Source organism: Bremia lactucae, linkage group LG2, assembly GCF_004359215.1.
Source record: "Bremia lactucae strain SF5 linkage group LG2, whole genome shotgun sequence".
Taxonomy (NCBI): domain Eukaryota; phylum Oomycota; class Peronosporomycetes; order Peronosporales; family Peronosporaceae; genus Bremia; species Bremia lactucae.
Window position 1 is genome coordinate 2,173,530 of NC_090611.1, and position 24,269 is coordinate 2,197,798.

At 44.2% G+C, this 24,269-nt stretch overlaps 4 protein-coding genes across 4 annotated transcripts; 1 reads left to right on the top strand and 3 right to left on the bottom strand.

Moving 5' to 3' along the window:
• Positions 1-11,977: 11,977 nt before the first annotated feature.
• CCR75_003668 (uncharacterized protein) lies at positions 11,978-15,220 on the bottom strand (the record flags this gene model as incomplete). Its single annotated transcript, XM_067961762.1, has 9 exons — positions 11,978-12,519; positions 12,585-12,651; positions 12,718-12,905; positions 12,970-13,183; positions 13,252-13,493; positions 13,549-13,635; positions 13,699-14,571; positions 14,625-14,741; positions 14,795-15,220. 9 exons carry the CDS (start codon positions 15,218-15,220, stop codon positions 12,355-12,357), a joined length of 2,379 nt encoding a protein of 792 aa, XP_067821614.1. The 3' UTR covers positions 11,978-12,354.
• A 465-nt stretch (positions 15,221-15,685) lies between these two features.
• Positions 15,686-17,074, bottom strand: CCR75_003667 (uncharacterized protein; the record flags this gene model as incomplete). The annotated part of the gene is made up of 1 exon (XM_067961761.1): positions 15,686-17,074. The coding sequence occupies one exon, from the start codon at positions 17,072-17,074 to the stop codon at positions 15,686-15,688; it is 1,389 nt and encodes a 462-aa protein (XP_067821609.1).
• Positions 17,075-17,858: 784 nt separating this feature from the next.
• CCR75_003666 (uncharacterized protein) lies at positions 17,859-21,653 on the top strand (the record flags this gene model as incomplete). The annotated part of the gene is made up of 4 exons (XM_067961760.1): positions 17,859-17,922; positions 17,984-18,588; positions 18,654-18,874; positions 18,942-21,653. The coding sequence occupies 4 exons, from the start codon at positions 17,859-17,861 to the stop codon at positions 19,591-19,593; spliced, it is 1,542 nt and encodes a 513-aa protein (XP_067821608.1). The 3' UTR covers positions 19,594-21,653.
• CCR75_003665 (uncharacterized protein) lies at positions 19,732-23,309 on the bottom strand (the record flags this gene model as incomplete). The annotated part of the gene is made up of 2 exons (XM_067961759.1): positions 19,732-21,582; positions 21,645-23,309. The coding sequence occupies 2 exons, from the start codon at positions 23,307-23,309 to the stop codon at positions 19,732-19,734; spliced, it is 3,516 nt and encodes a 1,171-aa protein (XP_067821611.1).
• Positions 23,310-24,269: the final 960 nt, after the last annotated feature.

Sequence of the window (24,269 nt, forward strand, 5' to 3'; positions counted from 1 at the left end):
TAGAAGTCTAGTAACTTCTACCATTTGAGGGGATTTCTCCTCAAATACGTGGGGACCTCTTCCCTCAACGTCTTCCGAGTGTGATTGCGCTATCACAGTCGGGTCCACTACGGTCGACTCTCTACTCGACCTTGGATCATCGTGTTGTCCTTTCTGGGCAACCGGTATACTCCTTGAATGTCGCCCACTAAGCGTACATTCATGTCCCAATCCACTCGACCTTTTCGAGTGGTGGACCTTCGGCGCTGCCTGTGCATTAACACAGCCGCCGGCAGCTGACTCCACATTGTGATTGGTAATCACACTGTGATCTTGTGCGGTTGTACTAACGACCGTACCACAAGTGAGGCCATCGCACTCACTCGTAGTACATCCACACGCTTGTGGACGCTCCAAGACGTTCATCAGATGGCCATCTGATGAACAAGTGGCAGGCATCTTTACGGATCGATGCTGCCAGCTGATCCTTGGCTCGTATTTTCTGAGCCAAGGTAAACCTAGGATGACATCAAATTTGTCATCCAAATCCAGTACGATGAAATCATCATCATACTGTAAATCTCTTAACGTGTAGTGAAATTTCACTACGCGTTTCATTACTGTTATCGATGCGCCTGTCGCTAGACGCACCGTCATCCTCGTTGGAGGTATGTCGCGCTCAACATATTTGAGCCTACGACCCTCTAGTGACTGGCATCGAATAAAGTTATTCGACACTCCGCAGTCTACTAGGGCTCTGGGTCACAAACCATTTGTCACTTTTAACTTCAAGGTGATGAGGAATACCTCATCACCAGGTACAGAGACACATAATGATTGTGTGTCTGGGGCAAGTTTAGTCAAGAGATTTGCAAATTCTCTTGAGGTTGCTGGATCAGTAGGGCGTTGCGTTCCTACTGACCCCGACCGTTTTTTGGCGGTCCGCTTCGCTGTTGCGATTTCGCAACAATGTCGGACCCGCGACCGTTGCCCTTTTTGGCATACGGTCCAAAATTACGTTCAGTAATCAACCCCGCCAATCGTAGAAGACACGATTGTGTGGTGCGCAAGACGACGCCATACTTAGTAGACGTTACGTAGGAAGCTAAATATATCAATACAGTTTTACTTATCTCTAATCCTAATCCTTTGAATTACCTTTGGTAGCTAAAGCCCCTGAGCTACTTAGAAACCTTCCTCTGTACCTTGTGTACGTGAAGTTTCGAGGCACTTCACCTTCTGTAATCAGTGTAAGGTTAACTAATACTGTATCAGTACTAGTGAAAGGTGCCCCGTTACACCCCGTTACATGCAACGCTGGTGGGTCGTCTGCAAACACACCGCCAATGATCTTTTCGATATTTGAGCCAAATAATTAAAAAGTGCAGTTCCTCTTTTGATCTTTAAACGTCTAGTGCCTTCCTAAGGCTTTGCTTTGATCAATGAGAGATAGAAGCCTTTTTAAGGTACATACTCTCGGACACTAGTTGCCACTTGGTTCTACGAACCCCTGAATCCTTTTGATCTAAAATTCATTAATCTTTAATAGCTTGTACGACTCCCCGAGTTGTTAAACCCATTAACGGGTATTGCTGGGAACCAACGCTTCCTTGTTCGCTCGGATGTCGAGAAGATCCGAAGTCAGTCTCGCGACTTGACTTTCGAATTCCCTAATCCGACTGGACGGAAGCGGGGTCGGCAGCCGCGAAAAGGTGGGCAAGATCGTCGCTTCTATCGGGCGCCACCTCACACAGAGGCTCGTTATCACTCATGCTGCTAAGCATCGTCTTACGTTCTTCTTTAAAGCTCGTTACTTTCTATATACTGATGTGCTATTACTATTATATGTGCGGATACCCCGTCAAACCAAGCTTTCCAGTGACTACGAGCCACTAAAGCTGCATGTATTCAAGTGACTTCTTCTGTAGAGAGAAGTTCATAGTGCTAGGTATTGAGAGTCCGTATGACCTCATCCTAGGCATGCCATGGTTGGCAAGACACCAACCATGGATAGGCTGGCGTACACGCACAGCTGCTAGCTCTATGCAGGATACCGGAAAGGATTTGCTCCCGCGAGAGGGCTGATGTCGTGTCCAACCCACGGATTCTGAGAGAAGCAAAAAGATCAGTCATTAAGCTTCAAATGTCACATCAAGCCATAAGCTGGTCCCTGTATCGGGGGAGCTGGTTATCTGGAAGGGGTAGACGTGCCTCTAGACCATTGCTGTAACGGGGTATCCCGTTACATAAGTATTGTTTCCTATTAGAGAAATATCAATAATTATTCCTATAAGGGGAAATAAACGAAGAAGCTCAAAATTATTATCTTTATTAATTTTGACTTTAATAGTTCCAACAATACCAAATTTGGTATTATTGATGCAATAAGACATTAGCTCTATTTCTAGGCGGGCACGTCTTAATGCGGCCACGCTCTACTTAGACACACACCCTAGCACAGGAGGAAGCGGTTAGCACCGTCTTCTCTTGCGTGCGCGTTACCCACCTCACCCAACGCACTAAGTACTCTAGTAAAGCGTTGTCACGGGAGCGGTAATCCGGCTCCTCGTACGCACATACTCAGTAGAATGTAGTTTTTAGACTGATTCATATTTAATCGCATTAAACACGAATCAGTCTAAAAACTACATTATCTCTGTAGATAACACTAACATGTAGTGCGAGCGTCTTTCTAGATATCTCGCGTAACGGATGACGCTAGCCGTCATCCCTCCTAATGTGAATGCACCTATGTGCATCACCTACACAAAGGTTTGTCACAATGTGAACCACACCCGAGTGCTGGGTCTAATTACTATATCTAAGTAATTAACCATCCCCTTAAGTACACCAAGTGTACTTATCGGGGAATGTGCAACGTTAGGGCAACTTTAACCCGTTACACTATTGATTGATTGATTTAAGTCTATATAACTCATCCAATCGTTTCAAGACACGATTGTGCGGTGCGCAAGGAGGCGCCGTACTTAGTTAGATATTAATATAAAAAGTTTAGTAGTAGATAGAAGATCGTCACGTAAAAAGTTAATATATTAATACAGTTTTACTTTCCCCTAATTCTAATCCTTTAAATTACCTTTGGTAGCTAAAGATGTAACGAGGTGTATCGTTACATGAAATTAATACTTAAAGGTTGTTAATTAATATATTATCTAAAAGGTAGAGAATATTTAGAGAATATTACTTTACATGGTAATATTTTAAAAGCTTATCCATTAATAGATATAGACCATTATATCTACTTGCTCCGCGGTCCAGTCAGCGCTGGACGCGCGCAAAGAGAAAGACAGATAAGACTTTTAGTACATGTTTTGTATTAGCTTATAATAAGGTTAGTATTAAGTAGATAGACAAGAAGAACTTAATTATATTAATAAGTTTTGAATTAACCCTCTTTTAAGCAAGTGTTTGAAAGAGAGTCTTCCTCTGCACTTATTAGTGTACGTGAAGTGACGTGAGGCACCACTCGCACTCAGGAAGTGCAAAGTGGACTTGTACTGAAGCAGTACTAGTCGGCAGTGCCCCGTTACACCTAGTAGCACTTTGTAGTCCGTCCAAGGACCAGTTCCATCATCTAGCATGAACATTTTAGATGATTGTGGAAATACGCATCACGTTTCGCGTGATAGCTACTCCTTTCTAAGTGACATAGAAAGGAGTGCGGTCAAACGAATGAGTTTGACCGTAGGGAACGATGCCATCTTGGCCATGCTGTCCGGTTTGGACAGTGTTGCCCTCCATTCAGCCATCACCAAGTTCATGCAACATGAACTTGAGGCGAAGGAGAAGGTAGCCTTGCTTAATCAGCAAGGCTCTCAGCAGGCATAACTGTTGAGGTTACAACAGGTACAGACCCCTGTACCTGGAATGACGCACACGCCGTCGTCCGGAACCTTAAGGATTGACATCTCACAGTATAGGGAGTCGAAGGAGACTCCCTCTTAAGATGATATGTCGAGTTGGACGATGCCATAAGGGCTCGTCACCTCGTCGACGAGCAAATGCAAGTTGCATTTGCTCAGTCAAATTTGGCAGGTCGTGCCAAAACTTGGGCACTAGGCCTTAAGTTGCGCGACCCATATGTCTGTGGGTCGCTAGAGAATCTTAAAGCCCGGCTCAACCAGACGTTTGAATCGCCTACGGCTGAGTTCAGAGCTCGATCAGAGCTTCTGAAACTCAAGCAAGGCAAGCGTGCTGTTCACGCTTATGCCCAGCCCATAAGCTTAGCGAGTTGTATCACGAACAACCCAGTTCATGAACACACGATGATTACGGTGTTCTTGCAAGGTCTTATGGATCGTTCCGTACCCACCTGTTCTGCTTGGAACTGGATACGCTTGAAGAAGCAATATCCGTTGCGGAACAGGAGGACTTTACCTTGAGACAGGCTCAAGCTAGTTCGTCATCATATCGTCCACCAAGACGACACGAGTTAGGAGGTCCAGAACCCATGGACCTCTCTTACGTCGAAAGCGAGAGACCTCGCTTTTCGAGCAATAAGCGATCGCAGAACTGCCATCGCTGCCAAAAATTAGGACACGACGCTCATGAGTGTAGTGCCCCACGACCAAAAAACTTACATCAACCAATCAATAGAGCTAATATCTTATTGCATCAATATTACCCATTTTAAAAATATTGCAACTATTTAATGTCAATATGTATAAAGACTTTAATGTTGTACCTCTTTATTTATTTCCTCTCATAGGAAATAACATATATTTTTTCTATTACAGAAAATGACCCTTATGTAACGGGATTCCGTTCCATCATTTCCCCTATCAACAGTCACTATAGTGACTGATTAAGGGGATACTAATATGTCTTTCCCTGTAACTTCGCATTATTGTTTTTTAATCAAAATACAGATTAAATTTTCATTAATTGATTTTGACCAAAATCAACATGGCGACTAACAAGTCTGTGCGAGTGGGCCATGAGGCCGCAAAGGTGGCAGCTGCACGGATCAGTGCAGCTGTTGGTAATGCAAATGTTTCAGTAGACGCTAATGCATTTAATGCGGAGAATACGTCACCTCCTACTCCCGTTGTAGGTAACTGGGAACATGTCCCCTGTTGATGACATTGCAGGTGACGGTGACAAGTCACCTGCTACACCAATTGTAGGTGACTGGACCAAGTCACTGGCATCGCCCGACTCAGCATCTACTGTAAAGGCCGCCGGATCGCCCGTGACCGAGTCCGTTAAACCTTTGGGTTCTAACATGACAACCAGAGAAGTGATGACGAGGTTGTTCGACTCGTCGGACCTCTTTGGTGGGGATCATCCGATGACTCCGCGGGCGATGCCCACTCTGGTGACATTAGTATGCGTCACCAGGAACTAAGTGGTCGCGATGGGAAGAGTGCTGCTGGTGATGCGAACTATATAGCATCACCAGATAAGGAGTGATTCTAGGGATCGCTCCAAGGGCCAAGTTGACGTTAACGTTAACATGAGCCAACAGAAGAGGGACCGCAATACGTTGCGGTTCGCTTCTGAAAAGAGGCCTTGGTTGCCCTCTAAGGACAACCTAATTTGTTGGTCTGATATGACCAATAATCGATATCACATTCCACTCATCCAGGCTTCAAAACCTGGTGAGGATGAGACGGAATTCTTCATTGATGCAATTTCCGGCATCGGTGGTACTCTTCTAAAAGGGCAAAGGATGTCAAACCTTTGTGTCAAGCTTGAACAGCCTTTGTACATTATGCCGTGAGTCTGGCTCGACAAGATAAATGCTTTCCATAAACGGTTCGAGAACGGACCCTAGTCGGTGCACGCTAAAAGTTGCACCGTTCGGCTAGAGAGGCACTCATGCCCATGCTGTTTTAAGGGTGCATGTCATGCTCATAAGGAAGCATATTACCTTAAAGATTCTCGTTGAAGGACTCTCATCTCTACGAGATGCGTCAAGGGATTGAGAGCCTCCATTCCTTTTACGAGCGGGGAAAGCGCTCGCTCTACAATGGACCTTCTGCCGAGACCTGTTGAAAAGTTGTGGGCAGAGTGCGACCGAACAACTGGCGAACCAAAGACACATCAATCCCTTCAAAACAATCTGTTGACAGCTCCTCAGAAGATCCCTTCCTTGGAGGAAAGAGTGGATCGTCTGGCTCAAGAGAATTAGATTTTATTCCGAGATAAAGCTTTGACTGAAAACCATCAGGCTTTGGCGGATGCCCTAGACCGTTTCGGTATAATTCGAAATCGGAAAAAAACCTCGTAGTGATTGTACGGGCGGAGACGCCTAACATAAAACACGAGGCAGCTCGATCGTGTACGCATTGCCGGCGATGTAGTACACGAAACGGGCCGATATACCTGAGCAGTTTCTTACTGCCTACATTCGTCACTGCGTGTTTTGGTAGGTTTACAGTAGACAGTAGGACCAGGTCATTAATTTTAAATGAAAGTATATTTGCTCTTCCCTTTTTGTCAGAGTTCCGCTTCTGTCGGTTCACCGTATCAGCGATTGAATCTGTACGAAACAGAACACTGCTACTCTAGCCAACAGGAAATCACCTGTGGACTCGGTTCTATTGTTGTTTTCAGTGCGACCGGCTCGCACTGCGGAGATATCAATCTCTTCAGTATTGAGAGTATTATCATACTCATTAATAATATTGTTTTAGACGCTGAGTCTTTCAACATCGTTGTCAAAGTCAGTAATAGCGTTATTGTTATTACCGAGTTTGTCCACTTCAATGGTAATGAAATCAACATTGGTATCCTTCGCAATAGCATTAGTGCTTATGCGTGATGAGCAAGAGCTAAGAAAAAGGTTCTTTGCTCGAGCGTGTCACTCCCCACCCTCCCTTGATTTAAAGTCACCCTCAAACAAGGTGAGTGTACATGGGTGGCATAAGCCATTCGCAAAAAATGGTGTGTGCTTGGTGGAAGCATGCACTGAATTCTTAATGACAAATTCTACCATCGGCAAGAACTCGCTTCAACATTTAGAAGAGTGGAAGTATCCGCGAAGTATCTCTTCTTCGAGAATACGATTTGCCCGCTCCGCCTGACCATCTGTTAAAGGATGATCAGAATTTGACATTTTAACTGTGTTCCAAGTGATTTGAACACAGATTGCCAAAATTCTGACGCGAATCTGGGGTCTCGATCAAAGACCAGCTCGCGGGAATACCCATGGAGTCGAAATTATGTGTCAACAAAGACAGGAGTACAGCGTTTGGCTGTAATTGACTTTGGGACTGCAATAACATTTACCATATTGCTACAAATATCAACAAACACAAGAGTGTTATTTTTTTTGCGATCGTCCGTGAAATTTGAAGACGAAGTACATAGTCACGGGCTGCCAACACTCTGCTGGAACAGGCAGAGATTGTAACAGAGCACAGGATGAAGCAATGGGCTTCACCCGTTGACGAATTTCGCAAGCACGTAAGTACTTGCGGACGAACTCACACTGGCGTGGCCAGGAGAAGTCGCGACTTATCGTGAGATAGGTCTTTTCACGTCCACGATGACCAATTATTAGCGCATCGTGGCCCTCATACATGATGCGTAAACGCCTATCATTATGAGTGGGGATGACGACAAGAACAGTCTATCTACCAAGAGAAAGGCCCTAAACTTAGCCAGTGCATATACATGGCAAGGAGTTCCTTGTCATGCACTGTTGCGTTTAGCTGGTTGAAGCTGACGCGATTGATAACAGACGACTAGCTCTGCACCGTCTGTCTCATATTGCATTAACGCACAGCCGATCGCAAATTCGCTGGCGCCACAGACCACATGAAAAGGTCGGTTTTGGTCAGCAATCGCCAGGATAGGCGATTTAATCAAGCTTTGCTTGATATTCTCGAAGGAACACTAACAATCAGCGTTCCAGGACCACTTTAAAATTTTCTTCAATAAAAAAGAATGAATTACTGCCATTTCTGCATAATTGCGTGAGTACTTGTGCAGGTACGCCGTTTAACCAAGAAACTTTCTACGTCCATTTTTATCGACTAGCCCAGGCCAATCGGTGATCGCCTTGATATTTTCTGGATCTGATCGTACACCGTGTTTACCCACGATGCACCCAAGAAGTGGCATTTCGCTTCCAGCGAATATACACTTTTTCAGATCTTGTGCTTACGCATAAGTGTAAGAACCTTTCGGACGTGGCTAGGATGTACTTCAACATCCGACTATGCGTTTATGGCTCTGCTATGAACGAAGACGTCTTCAAAAAAATTCGGTCCAAAATTCCGCACTGATCTCAACAGATTGGTTACACATCTGTTGAATGTTGCAGGGGCATTACGAAGCCCCTGTGGCATAACTAGCCACCCCCATAGCATGCCGCTTGAAGTGCTTACTACTGTGAACATAATATCTTGTTCACGCATAAGGATCTGATAGAATTCATCCATCAGATCTATTCATGCGTAGACAGTACTCTTTGACATACTATTAATGATTACGTCTTTTCGTGGTATCGGCGTTTGAGCCGGTACCATTGCAGCGTTTAATTTATTGAACGAATGCACAACCCGCCACCCTCCTGTTACTTTACGCACAGAGAAGGTCGGAGAGCTTTCTGGGAGGTTGACTCCCTCACATGACCCGCTGACAAGGGATCGGCAAAGAATTTGTCAAGCGCTAATACTTGTTCGCGGGGCAATGACTACTGCTTCATGACACAGTATTTCGATCCTGTTATCAGGTCGGAGTATCCTTCCCAACTGCCTCTAGCTGTGGTTCTGCAGCCACAACAAGATCCTCTACGGTCGACTCTCCAGTCGATCTAGGACTCGCAATGTCTCTTATAGACGGTCGTTTAATATTTTCTTGGATGTTGCTATTCAAGCAAGCATCCTTGTTTCGTACCACTCAACTTATTCGAGAGGTCGAACTTCGATGCTACCTGTGCTTGGGGCACAGCCGTCGGTAACTATGATCATGTCACAATGGTGGACCTTTGACGCTGCCTGTTTTTTTGCACAGCCGTCGGGATTTAACTCCACAAAGTGTTGAGTATTCACACAAAGGTCTTGTGCAGTCATGCTAACGACCGACCCACAAGTGAGGCTATCGCACTCACTCGTAGAACATCCACACGCTTGTGGACGCTCCAAGACGTTCATCAATTGGCCATCTGATGAACAAGAGACAGGCATCGTCACGGCTTGATGCTGCCAATTTATGCATGGCTCGTAACTTCTGAGCCATGGTAATCCAAGGATGACATCAAATTTGTCATCCAAATCTAATACGATGATATCATCATCGTGCTGTTAGCTTTTTAACGTGTATTGGATACCAACTTCACGTTTTTTAACCGTTACAGATGCGCCTGTTGCTAGGTGTTAGAGGGATATCGCGCTCAACAAATTTGAGTTTGCGATCTTCTAGCGATTGGCGTCGAATAAAAATTTTTGACGCCCCTCAATCGACTAGGGACTTTATTTGGAATTCATTTGCCACTTTAATGCTAAGGTGATGATGTTAACCTCATCCCCTCGGCCAGTTACACACAATGTTTGTTTGTGAGGAGCAACTTTCGTCAAAAGGCCTGCAAATTCTTTTGACGTAGCGTGATAGCAGGGCGCTCCGTATTTACTGGCCCCTACCGTTTTTTCACGATTCGCCTCGCCATTGCGATTTCGTAACAGCGTCGTATCCGCGTCCTCCGCTGTTCCTTACGATAGGTCGGTCTTGTCGCTCAGTGTTTTTAGGTACTAGCCGTGGGGCACTACACTTATAGGCGTAATAGCCGTCTTTTGACAACGATTGCATTTTTGTAATCTTTTGTGACTTGAAGAGCGAGGTTTCTCTCTCTAAATACCATGGCTTCTGGACAACCGTTTTCTTGTCGTCTCGGTGGACAATAAGCACTACAGTGGACAAAGGCATGTTTAAGACTGAAGTCCTTCTGTATCACTATAGAAATCGCTTGGTCGAGCAACTCTAATTCTAGCCGGAACAGGCAGGTCTTAACAGGGCCGTCTGCAAGACCTTTAATAAACACAGTCACCTCGGTTTGTTCATGATTGGATGAGTAACGATACCACTGACCAGATATCGTGCATGTTGGGCATAAGCGTGCAGATCACGCTTGCCCTGGTTCAAATCCAGGAGCTCGGATCGAGCCCTGATTTCGGCACGTGGCGGCTCAAATGTTTGTCTGAGCCGGGCCTTCAAGACGTCATACGACCCAAAAATTAATGGGTCGTGAAGCTTAAGCGCCGCTGATGCCCTTTCGCGCCGGCACGATTTTGGGCCGCTCCAAGGCCCAAGATTTGGCACGTTCGGCTAAGTTGGACATGCCAAATTTTACTTTTGATGCATCATCTTTGATGTGGCCAGCTTCAATGGCGTCGTCTAATTGGACGAACCATATTAAAAAGGAGTTGCCTTCTATTGCTTTTAAACTCAAAGATTTCTATATTTAATCTTTCGGGTCGACGCGGAAGCGTCGGCCCATAAGCAGCATTTACATGCTGCTGTCTCAACAGATCCAATTGTTAAGCACACTGTTCCCTCAACACCTCCGCGTGTTGAGAGCCTTGCTGGTGAAGTAAGGCTACTTTTTCCTGGGCTTCGTCGAGTTCATGTTGTATGAACTCGGTTATGGCGGCATGTTGTTCATCTGTGTTCAGAGTGAACAGCATGGCGCCAACGGCTGGTCCGCGTACGACCGAACTCATGCGTTCGATCGCTCTCCATTCAAAGTCACTCAAATGAGTGAAGTTGCGTGATAGCCTTCTTGAGGGGCTGGAAAGCTCCATCCTTCTCCATCCATCACATCCATGTTGGATGGAACGTGCGTAGGCCTTTAAACGGACTACTAAGTGCTACCAGGTGTAATGGGGCACCCTTTGCTAGTATTGACCACAGAACTAGTCAACCTACACTGATTACAGTGAAGGTGGGGCGCCTTGACTACTTGACGTACACAACGTGCAGAGGAAGGTTTTAAGTAGCTAATAAGTCTTAGCTACTAAAAGTAAATTCTAAGGCTTTAGAATCGAGAAAAGTAAAACTGTATTAATATATTAAGTTCCTACGTAACGATCTTCGGTGCACTACTGATTTATTATACTAATAACTAACAATGTATGGCGCCTACTTCTGCACCGCACAATCGTGCCTTGTGACGATTGGCGGGGTTGATTCAAACTCAAATCAACCAATCAGTAGAAGTGATGTCTTATTGCGTCAATATGATTAAATTTGGTAATATTATAACTATTAAGTAAAAATATGCAAGATAATAATTTTGAACTTCTTTATTTATTTTCTCTTATAGGAAATGCTATTTATAAGTCCTCTTATAGGAAAGAATAATTATTTAACGGACACCGGCCATGCATGTTAGTTAGTCTTTGGAGGTCAAGCTAAGGATGAATTCATTTTGCTTTACTTCTACTTCAAATAGGCGAATCTTAGTGCTCGCTTTTGTACCCTCCATGAGCCACAATTTCCTTATGTTTCAGTTTCTGTCGGCTTTCGTTCATAATTTCTTTGTTGAGAAAGCATCTTTCAATTTAACGTTAAGTACCGATATATTGCGAAGTCTTTTTGCAGACCTTTCGAACTACTGAAGCTTGGAAAGTCTTGCGAAAAGACTTCGCAATATATGCGTACTTTCATGTTAAATAGTGTAATGGTAGCAACTTGTTGCTGGCATGTCAGGTGCCGTGTTATGACAAAGGACGTCACACAGTGGTCGCTAAGATTAAGTGAGAGGACTGAAAGCGGCGCGTAAAGCCGCTCGCTGTACTTCGTTCCTCCCGTTGACGATTTTACAAAATGAAAAGCTCGCTTTTGGAGAGGGGGTGCTGTAACGGGCTAAAGGCGCTATGTTACACAAATTATTAAGTATACTTTGGGTACTTAACGGGATGGTGATGCACATAGGTGTATCACATTGGAAGGGATCGTGGCTACGGTCATCCGTAATCCGAAGTATTCAGAATATTACGCGGTGCACATCGACAGAGGTGACATCCACTGATTAGATAAAAGGTTTCAAATTTGATTTGATTAAATACAAAACAGTCGAAAAATTTCTTCCCGCGCACATGAAGCTAAATTACCGCTTCCGTGACGATACTTGTAATAAGGTACTAAGTTTGATGGGTGAGGCCGCTTTTAACGCAACAAATACTTACAATCTTCTGGATACCCTCGACGGAAACGCTATTTCGCAAGAGTTAACCATCTTGGCAAACCGAAGAGAATTGAGTGTTTCGCAGCGGTGCTCGCCTAGTGGTGAGAGATTGCAGATCATAAGAGTTTTGCTATCTCCACTAAGAGAGGAGCTCAAAAAATGGGTCAACTTTGTGTCGCGGAAAGGGACATGCGTCGACTTTACGATTAAATAAATACCAATTAGACTTTATAGTGCGATTCAAGGACAATCGTGGCAGCACAAACCTTTTTCGCAAGGGAACACATCACATTTCCCAACGCCGAAAGACTCTTATTTATTGACGTCGCTTCTTTCAAAAGTTTCTTGCTGCTGTCACTACCCGACTTCGACACATGTTCAGACCCCTACAATTCAAGTGTTTAGCAAAAACGAAATTAATACTTAACACGAAATTAACAGTACCACGTACCGCCAAGTCGACAAGATTGATAACCCCGGTTCGCATCTCGTTAGTAAGCGAGTTCTTTCCTTTCAGTCTGGATTGTATAGAACAAAATGATACATAAGCACCACTTATCAAAGGCTATTTGAGTGACTCTTACCTCAGGGTGATGACGCAGTGGCTGCGCGAAGATTTGTCGTTTAATTGCGTCGAATTGGTAGACCTTTTTGATATTGCTCCTCGAAGCAAGTCCCATGCTTCTTGGTCGCTCCCGATCTTTTGGCTAAATGAATTCACTACGACAGTCTTTCCTTCGCTATCTTGACGAAGTTCAATTTTTTCGTGTGACTTAAAATTTACAAGATAAAGATTGTAAGTCAAAGTTGTTTGGCCATGCCGGCAACTTTTTTACCTCAATTGGCGCAAGTAAGTCACGGAATGTCTCGTTATAAATCTCAATTAGCTCAAGGCTGGCAGTAAAATCCCATCCGCCTGTACGTAATTCTTCTATACCTTTAAAAATTTGAGCAAACGCTCGTCCAACGATACCCAAGTCTGGCCATAAGTCTCGCAGCTTGCAGTTGGCAACATTATTACTCCCTTGCATCGTATATGTTTTACCCGATCTACAAGAAATTATTAGATGTCAATACGACACTCAGCGCTTCCGATTAGTTTATTAGACGATGCTTACCCAGTTTGTCCGTAGGCAAATATGCAAACGTTGTATCCATCTAATCCAGACTGGATCAGCGCAGACACTTCTAGAAAGACATCATCTTGCGAGCAGCTGCTATTGAACACCAGATCAAAGTCGAAACTGTACTTTTTGATCACATTACTCGAGCTATGCTGACCATATCCTACGTGGGACGTTGGATTGGCGCTGAGTTCAATCTGCCGCCGTTCACTGCGGTAATCGGGAAACGAAAAGACCTGCATACTTAAGTAAGCTTCACAAAATGTGAAAGAATACAAAGCAGCAATATACCTTCTCCCCCCTAGAGCTTGTAAGTTCATGCTCTAGAATAGGTCGCACGCGGCAGAAAACGCGGATATTGCCTTTTAATTCCATCACCTGAAGTCTGCATAAGTGACTGTTTGCGGCATCTCCAATAAATTTATTTTGTGATACACGCACCTTATTATGTAGGCTGCGTCGAACAGCTTCGGCGTTAAAAACTCGTTTTTCCAAATGGGCAGTGCTTTTTTGAAATCGACCTTTTGCCGTTTGATATTTTTCTTTTTTTCTCTCAAGCTTCTTTTTAAGATCATCCACCTGCAGCAAATAGCGCCGTATCATCTCTGTTGCTCCAGCCAACTCTCTTTCGAGAGTTAATATCCTTGCCTTTGTGTTATCCAGCACGCTTGATTGTGGTCGCAACGCATCCAAATTTGCTTCTAAATGCGTATGTTCAGCGTTCAAGTTGCTGAGAGCCTGCCGTTGGCTTTCTATTGCTAATTTTTTTTTCTTTTCATTCATCAAAATCTTTTGAAGAGAATTTGCTAGGTCATCGTTCTCTATTTGCAATCGCTCGCATTCAGATAGCGCTTTCGCCATTTTCTGATCATTTTTCTTCAGTAAAGACAATAACTCTTTCTTTTCTTTCATCCATTGAGCGTGCAGCGCAGATATTTGATCCTCTGCCCTATCGAGTCCGTCAGACAGTGTTGAACGCGCAGCCTCACACTTCTCGTAAAGTTCTTGAACATGTCTAAGGTGTGCAATTCCTTTTGATTCACGCTCAAGGGCTTCTTGCTGTTCACGTCGTGCAACCTTCAAATCTAGCTCCAACGCACAAGATGTGTCTTTTATTCCTTCGTTGGTTTTGCCAGAATTCAAGCCTCGCGATAAGTTGAGCTCGTTTAACTCCCTTGCGGATCGACTTCGATCTTCGAGCAGACTTTTTATGACTGCATCGCGCTCATTTACTTGCAACACTAGTCCTGTAATTTCACGACACAGCGCCTGAATCCTGTCCTCCTGCTTATAATCTTCAAACTCACTCAAATTCTGCAACTACAACTTATAATTAAAATTATATTGCGAGTGATCACATTACGCACCTGCGTATCATCAAAGCTATTGATCATCTCGGTATCTCGGTACTCGTTCAGTTCTCGCTCCAGCATTGCTGCATGCTTTAAAAGTGCGACTGCATGCTCGTACGTATCCGTGTATCTCTAAAGTAATGTAGCTCGTCAGTTACTTTTAATTATTTTACACCATTAACTACCACCTTCTTGTACAAGTACGCCTTCTCTTTATCCGATTTCGCACTAAGATCTTTCTCCTCCTCGAGAGATCGACTCATCAGAAATTGAACGGACGCTGGCACGAGTGAATTAATGTTCTCTTTTACGGGTGTATCGCTCATTCGATTAAAGCTCTCGAACATCGAACGATGTAACCGCTCTTGATGCGGCCGCAAAAAACTCATGGCGAAAGGCCTAGGCTCTTTAGGCACAGCGCTTATTTCGATGCTATGGCCACTACTCTCCGTCTGATTATCCAGAGCTAAATCATCTAACGGTTTCACATATCGTTCGTCGAGCCGCGTCACTGATCCCAAGCCTGAAGCGCTAGCCATAACTGGGCTAGAATGTTGGCTTGAGCTCAAAGAGCGGTGCTGCCAGTCAATGACATTTACATTGGGTATCATAATGTCTGCGTAGTAGCCTAGTATGCTTTCTGGCACGTAAATTCCGTTGAAAGTATCCCTTAAATGGTTGAACGCTTTACAATGTATAAAAAATGTGGCACAGACAAAACTACTACGGGCACAGACAAAACTACTACAGCCACAGACAAAACTGCTACGGCCACAGACAAAACAACTACGCGATTGATCTAACCAAGCACAGTATTAAGTAGTGGAGATGGCAAAATTGTGGTCATGTCTGTGGCCGTTCAGTTTGGTCTGTGGCCGTAGTATTAATGTCTGAGGCCATGGCGGCGGCCAAAAAATAAATGCATTATATCACGCAATTGTATTACCACAAAATAAAAGCAATTTTTATTGATTTGCTGGTCGGTTAATTGTTGTTTTTTAAAGTCTGCACTGCAATACTTCATTCAGTCCCTATGCAATCACTCATTATGCTTAGCGTGGTGTCTCGATCCTTTTTTACTGGTCCACGTCAGTTGAGTCGGCATTGATGTTCATGTCGAGCTCTTCGCCTGTAATGCGCTTATACAAATCCAGCACGTCCTCCGACGTAGTCTCGAAGTGGCTCGTCGGGTCGTACGAAGAACTAATGAAGCAATTGTCCTTCTTGCCGTTCCCTACAGGTTCAAACATGTCCGTTATGGCGTCAAAGCGCTCCAGAAACGGACCTAACAGCTTCACACCAGACTCCAACTCCTGCAGAGGCATCGATGTCTCAACGAGCGTGCTTACAATGGCAATGTAGATGCCCTGCGGCGCAACGCAGTGGGCAGACGACACCACGGCGACGTAGATGTCATTCTTGCGATTGGCTTGGGCTGCGGGAATGATGATCTGCAGCGACTCAGCATCGTTCGTGCTAGGAATCGGGTGATTTAGAACAAAGATAGAGCGAACAGCGACGCCAATCTTGCGCATCTTTTCCTTTGGAAAGTACGACGGGTCACCAATCACCAGCTTAGCCTTAGCCACTTCGTTGTCGCACTTAATACCCCATGCCCTCCCGTCCTTATCAGTCAAGATCTCATCGACTGCACGATTAAGCATGAATGTGCCACCGTTGATTGCACAGAGACGCGAAAAACTCTCGGGCAAACCGCCCAGGCCGTACAGCGGGTAAATGTATGGAGATTTGCCATAGCGCTCCAACGAGTAAGCATACAGTTTTATAGCACGGACAGTCTCAATGGCGGGACGTTGGTGGTACGATTCGTCACGCATGAGCGCCATCGCGTGGCCCATAAAGCTCTGAGTGTTGGCATCCACGCCGAATTTCTCAAAAAGATCACTCATGGGCTGCTTAAAAAGGTCTATACCCTCATAAGTTTTGGGATCGCCCTCCTCATAGTTATAAATATACATGATGAGCTTGCGAAACTTGCGCTTCTCAAACATACCCATGAGCGATGACCGCAGCGCTTCTTCACCCGTAGCAGGAACCTTGTGTGTACGTCCGCCTTTCACGACGTAGCTACCATCTACATTCTTAAACTCGAGGTAGCGGGTCACTTTAGTGTGCAGAAGCATTTTGACAAGTTTGCCGCAGGCCATGATAAACTTGGGCACCAGGTCCACGTTGTAATCCCGATCTGCGCCCAAGTCAGTACGTGGATCCTGTTCAGGCTTAAACTTCTTGTAAAGGTTTGTAAGGTTAGGAGAAGCACACTCGCCACCATAATACGGGTTGCGATCTACCACCAGCACTTTCTTACCGTTTACCGCAAGCAATCCGCTCAAGATGCACTCCTTAAGACCAGTTCCGAGCACTATTACATCGTACTCGCCGTCAGCTAGTGCCACTGCTCCTAGCGGTAGCCATGCCAAATCCTTCTTGCTCTTCTCCGCCATCTTTTGTGGGATAAATGCTATTTTTTTAGGAGTAAAAATCTGATTTTTGGAAGAAAAGATGATGTAATGTTTGAAATAATTTAGTCTTCATTTGTAATTGTTAAGCACGCTAATTCACTTGTTTTCCGAATATTTAAGCACAAAATTTGGTTCGACTGCAGCTAGAACCAACCTGACGATCATCATTTCGCATCGCGTCGTCGTGTGCATGCGCAATTTCCAAGTAAAAAAAAAAAACTCGGACGATTATTGCGCACACGATCTTATGGCTGAAAACGCCGCCTATTTTAAATTGTTCATGAGACTTGAATCGATGTGACTGCGCTTCTTTCAAACGAATTTCGTTTAAACAATTTTCGGTAAATAATTGTCGATTAAAACTAGCTGTGATTTGTAAAAATCGTCACCGATATGCAAGAGCTGCAAATTGCGCACAGTTAAACATTTCCGACGTCCAACGTTCTAATTTTACACGAAAGTCATCGGACTTTTAGGTCTCGGTTGGCATTTAAGACGGCGAGCTTAATATTGACTAGTTGCTAGGTGTTTTTCTAACGTATCAGATGCCAAAGATTAATAAGTTTGTCAAATGCATATACTTGCGAGTGCGCACATGTCCGCGCTCGTCACATAAATTTAAAGCTTTGGCCGATCGTGCCTGAAAGGCCGACTAGGTTAAAAGCTTATCAGCAACAAATTTAACGAAATGAATCTGATTTTTAGTCCATACAAATTGAGCGTATGAAATTGCAAGTTTCATCGATTGCCCTAATTTTTGTCCAGCATGCAGCGTTTAGCCTTTGCGGCTCAGTCTAAAGGCGCCTTCGGGGTGCGCGAATATCTGCAAGGTTCGTAATGACCATCTTCTTTTCATTACCAGTGCTATAAGCGCCATGCTACTATTCGCAGATAATCGCCAAGTTGCCCCCGACATTTTACACGAGCTAAGTATCTTCGTTGAAGTGGAAGACGGCGAAATTACAGACGATGATAGAGAATACTCCAAACTTGGCATCTGCCTTGAGCAGCATAGTTTGCGAGTGCAGCGCGATATATGGAGTGCGTTGGCGAGCGGGGCATCTCCAAGCACTGAAGCGGCTATGAGCCTGGCAAAAGCCTTCCTTCAAGTGACAGCAATGCCACGACGATACGAAACTGATGCTGTATGTTTGACGTTAGCAGAAATGGTGCTTGGAGTTGAGGAAAGTAGAAAAAAAAAAAAAAATTTGCCCAAAAATTCTGCGTTCCGACGTCGGATGCGGCGGCTGACATTGAATCAAGTCGACTTCTCCTTACATGAATTTGAGGCAGAAAATATGCCAAAGGCATTATCGTCAGAAATTTGCTCTATGACTCCAATAACGGCATATTTTCGAGTAAAAAAGCGCTTTAAAGCCGAAACTCTAGATACTTCGGCCACATTGAAACCAATGCAACAGAATTCGAGGGATAAATTGCCAATTTCGACACAAACAGGAATGATGATACACCAACAACCTTTGCTATCAAAAGAGGTCTGAAACATATTTCTACAATCGGATATGTATTGCTTGCTTTCACACGTCGTCTTTTGCGATAGGTGGAAGATCGCGCGTCCGGACTGGCTAAGCAGCTCGCTCAGCTGAAAAATGAAACAGCAATTGTGATTGATGATGTAGCTTCACGTGCTTTCGATTTGATAGCTGAAGTCGTTAATGACGTTCAGACTGCCAATGTAGCTAACGAGGTGACTTTTCAGCTTTTGTGCAAGAAACTTCGTATGGACTTGACCATGGACGAAGCTCTATTTCAGATCACAAGGTAGATATCTTCTAAAAATGATAATAATGTATACTAACGCAAGCAATTGCTATCGTCTTGTTGGCAGTGCATTAGTTGATTCTAATTGGAGTTCGCGGTACGCAGCAATCTTTCTCGAAACTAGCATCTTACCGAAGATCTGCTCGGCCAAATCAGTCATCTCTCGTGTACTTCTCCAGACCGCGCTTCGCTATAGTCCTAATTATAGTGAAGCTCTTGTTGACTCACTTTTACTTCCCCTTTTGGTGGGTGGAAATTTTAATAATTCCAAGTATGACATTGGGCCTCCGCAAGCGGAAGCAATTATTCGAATTTTACAGATTCCATACTCAATACCAATTCACCAGCTGGACGAATATCTTCGAAGATCTTTAAAAGCAACTACAGCCAGCGGTAGTGCCAATTCTTCGAGCTCGCTTTTGCTTTCCAATGATTCGGCATTATTGGTATTCCAAAACATATTCAGCATGAAACCAGCGTTATCATCATCGACAATAGAACTGTTTATTGAAGCGGTTGAAACCGTTCTGGAGCGCCCGGATCTTGGGGACATTAAAGGCTCGCTCAAATTTGCAACAGTTATATTCACGCTAATTTCAAAATTTCCACAACAATGTACTGGTCATGTGGAGATTCTTGAAGGAATTGTCTCCCAGTTAACTTCTATCATGGCGAAGACAACACTGCGTTTTCTACAAAAGCTTAATAAGAGAGAATAGCATTAATGCTATCACGATGGAAAGGTGAAGGTGTTGCTTCAGCAAAATATGCTTAAAATTTAGGATTTAGTGGAGTTATGTAACGAGGAATTCTACTGCATGAGCCATAACATTCGCTAATCGCAATAGAGTGGTGTCTCAAGACGAGCTGCAACAGTAATATCGACCCAGGCGATACTGCATTACTTTTTCCAATGCAGCAGGTGGGTGCAGTTCCAAAATTCGCCCGCAATCTTTGCCATGCTTTGCTGCCTCCAGTATCACATGTGCTCCTCCAGGATGCACGACAAGCAAACTTGTCACGTCTGCAATACTGTCACCGATACGGATCCAACATGAACGCTGGTTTTGGTGCCGTTTCATTTCGCAGGAAGAATACTCTCGCTCAACGTTGCAGGAATGTTCATTTGACGACGACATGCGATAATTTGATATACTTTGATGCCCTGTTGCCCTAGAAGTAACTAAAGAGTTTGCAAAGGCGACACACACGTGGTATTTCTTCTCAGCACATGAAAAGCAAATCTCGTTCGTACACACATCATTGCATCCAATGCATGCATCGCATTCGTTCGATGTTCGACTTCCTGACGCTTTGAAAGACGCCTGAAAGGCTTGCGATGAGCAGGTACCAGGAAAAGAGTAACGACTTTCCAGCAATGGACGGATTGTGTTTTCTGTGTCCATTTCACTTAAGAAACTTGTCTCTTTACAAGCAATACTTATAGGACTTATTTGACCACTCAAGCGCTTCTCTGGCGCTGGAACCGACAGTTGGTTTTGTTTTTTGCAGATTTGTGGTCCAAAAGCATGATTAAGATCGTACTTTGCTTGCTGCTTGACGTGGCTTCTGCAAGTGCTTTCGCCATTAAGTGATAAAATACACTTTTTCTTTTTCTTTTGCGTTAACAATTTTTGCAGCATCTCTTCCGACGGACTTTTATATGGCTCTGGTTTTATTGGCGTGTTCTTTTTATCATCTCGGATTGAACTCGGTGACTTCATAGAGTTTAAATACTCAAGTCTCATTGATCCGTTCGATGCAACATCATTCAACTTTTTTTGGTAAAGCAGCCTGTCCGCTGCCGCATTTGTGCAATCGCTAGTGCTGTTGCTAAATGCATAAACCGGCATTTCAATTGTTTTTCCAGTACAGAATAAAAGTGACGGAGGCTCCAAGCTGCTCTCAGTTATGGCTTGGTAGCTATTCAAAAAAGAATTCAACGCGCGCAGACGTTCCTTTTGAGTATCGTTATAATCTCTTTCAATAAAATGCGACAAAGGCGATACATGAGGTTGATGTGTGGCTCTGGTCGCGAAGTGACACAATACGAATTTTACGAGTGCCACTGATGTCTCGGCCATCCGAACAAGACGAACGTCGATGATTGATTCCACCAGAAATCGGTGTTTTTCCAGTAGTTTTTCTGCAACAGCCTCTATCTGCTTGACAGCCAATGTATCATTAAGATTATTCTTTTGCAACGAATGTCGGTTGCTCGCCGCAACGTAATTTGGGCAATCAAGCGTCGCCCGCTGCTCCATTACTGCACTTTGCAGATACACCACTATTTGGTGCAATGTGAGTAGCGTCTCGTAAAATACCACATTAATTGTATTCTGGATCTGAGCCTCCTTTGTGAATAAGATGGAGGGATGTGTTGAAGAATTAGATAGCAAGTCAAATTCAATTTCTGGATCATCCACCCAGAAAGCTGTTCCGTTAAAAGACAAGTTTGCTACGCCAGATGAATTGTTCAAGTCATCTAACGAGGCCGGAATAAGTTCGGCAATGGTATGTAGCAGCGCCTCGTGGTAGACAAGGTGCTGAATCAGTTTAGCACGCTGGTCCCCAGCTCCATTGCACCCTGGAGCAGTATTGATAGTCCGAATGCCCAACAAACATTGCAGCAACCTGAGGCACCAGTAGCAAGTAAGAACTTCTTGCTGTAATACGAGCTCATGGACAGTGTCAAAAAGTTGAGGAATCTACCCGCAAACACAATGGTCAGCATTCAAAATAACATGTCATAACAAGCAAGCTTACAAACCATCTCGTCTGTGAAGCATGCATCTGGATGGTGATATAAGCGCAAAAGTGCTTGTATGGTGGTGGTTATCTCAGATCTGGTTGTATCTCCATATCGTCTATGTGTGGCTACTAACATAATAAAATGCTCAAAGACAAGTCTTATCGACTTGTTTACTTCGTCAGCTTGCCCAGGTCCGCTGTGCATAAGCTCGTCCAGTGGGAGATTGGCATTGAGCTCTTCCATAGCAACAGTGATGCTCACGCCCTCATACATGAATAGGCCTGAGTCGATGGAATGGCGCATGTCGAACGAAGGCTCTGTTGCACGCTTGTTACTATTGATACGGCGCTGAAACCACCCGCCACGCTGGCTCGTATCAGATCTTGCTGTGTCATTGTTTCCTAATGAAGCCCGAAGTCCACCTTGTCGCCTGCGAAAAGACCACACACTGCTGCTTCGACCTTTTTCGCCGTAGCTGTCTTCTCCGCGACCTGTATGCGAGAGTCGCCTTAGCAAGAACGTTGTCATTGTCACGCCGGCAGTATTGCTATCATCAGTGGCGCTGTCAGCAGTATGAGGGTAGTAGAATCGGCAATAATTGAATCTCGAAGAGTTGAGGACAACATTGTGCTGACCTGCCTCTCGACACACCAGCAGTAGCATGATGACAAGCTGATCGCGGCCGTCTACGTCAAGGATAAGCAATTCTTCTTGCTTAAATTCCAACACTAGCATTCGCAGATCCCAATCAGGGCGGACAATCGCTAAAAGTGCGCTGTACGGACGCGCAATTACAGTGCGCATGGAACAGTGCATCTCGACTATAAAATCGCCCTGAAGAATTAATTGTATCTTCTTATATACCTTCTTTTCGGTGTCGCTAGAATCGCTCCGAGGCACTGCGTCGCCCTCATCCACCGTCGTATTTGCCATCTTGACATCGAAACGGATGACTGATGCACGATTCAGCAACTTTAAATTATGAAACCGAAGTTGCTGCGCCGTGATGTGTGTTGAGGTCGTGCAAAGCCCAATCCCCACCTCATTTGCAGCAGCTACGATCGCATTTAGACAATCATGTCTATCGGTGCAGATAAAGAATCGATCATGAAAAGCTGTCGACAGCACCATGCCCTCGCAATGCTCAGTCGAGTATGCGGTCATGCGTAAATAAAGATACGGAAGATTCTGAACATGGCGCCCGCGTTCGTCCAAGAAGACAATACTCGACACCGTCACTTGCAAGAACAGCAGTTTGTTGGACCCATTGGCATATTGCTCAATACAGCGGAAGTGGATTCTTGGGGCATACACTAAACGATAGAGCGATGCTTTTCCTTTAGCTTGGCAACGCAGCTTTGCTAGTAGCGATAGTAGATGGCCCCTAGCGGGGCAGTTAAACTTCAATCTGGCTGAACGGAAACGTGATGTCTCGAGTCTAAGAACGAAGTCATTTTTAGTCGGGAATAGCTTCACGGCTTCGATGTCAATAATATTCCACTGATTTGTGCATAAAAATGTTTCTGGGTTGTACGTGCTTAGTGTGGAAGCCGTGACCACGAGAATGCGTGGATATGTGACCCACCATGACTCTTTAGTTGCTAGATATTGTGCGATAACTGTGTCACCGCCCGAAAAACTTCCTGATGGTAGAGTAGAGTCAATAAGTGGGTTCGCCACCATAAGATTAGATATTGCGACAGGCGAGATGCAGAGGCTGCTTCACTGCGAGGCACTGAGAAAAAGTTGATGTAATACTGATAAAGTGTCGTTACGACGGCATCCATGGCGCTAGTAACGGAAAGTATTATTCAAAAAAAGACACGTTCAGTACGGGGGGGGGTTACCGTGGTTGCTCATGAGTCTCTGCAAATGTTCCTGTGAATAAATACTACTTGTTGGTTGAAAATGTTAGGGCAGGGGTATGTAACTATAGAGGCCTCACGTGAATTATCTGCCGCCTAAGGCGAAAAGGTGGCCATGATTTAAAATTATAACGGGACGAGACTAAAAAGAGCCAAGCATTGGTAGAGGTAGGCAGCAACGGGTAGCTTCAGCAAATCCGAGTAAAGTGTGACCAACAAGGCACTAGAATTCAGGCACACGTGAAGATGGGACTAATATATCGGCGTGCAAGGACCTCTTGAAGAAGGAATCTACATCGCAAAGGAATCAAGACACATTTTGAGATTTATTGTATTTGCCGACGATTTCTTCAGATGATTGGATAGTTTGGCTAATCAATAACACCAAGGCTTTGACTTTATGGTAAAAGAACGGTCCCCACAACTAAAATTGATATTCCCACAGCTATTTTTAATTAATATTTATTTAAATTTAAATGACTTAAATTGTTACTCTCACAACTATTTTTTTAGAAAAATAATAATTTTAAACTCGCAATTAAAATGGTTATTTCCACAACTTCTGTAATGATTTTAATTGCAAGTTCAATCCAAAATGCCGAATCGCCAATAGACATTATGTGTCACCTGTGATTGGCTAATATATATTATATTTCAACTAGCAGTGGCTATTACTATTATATTTCGGCTTTGATTGGCTAGTACATACTATGTTTCGACTGTAGATTGATGCCACAATGTCCACAGTATTCTTTATCTATATGAAGGATGCTTGTTC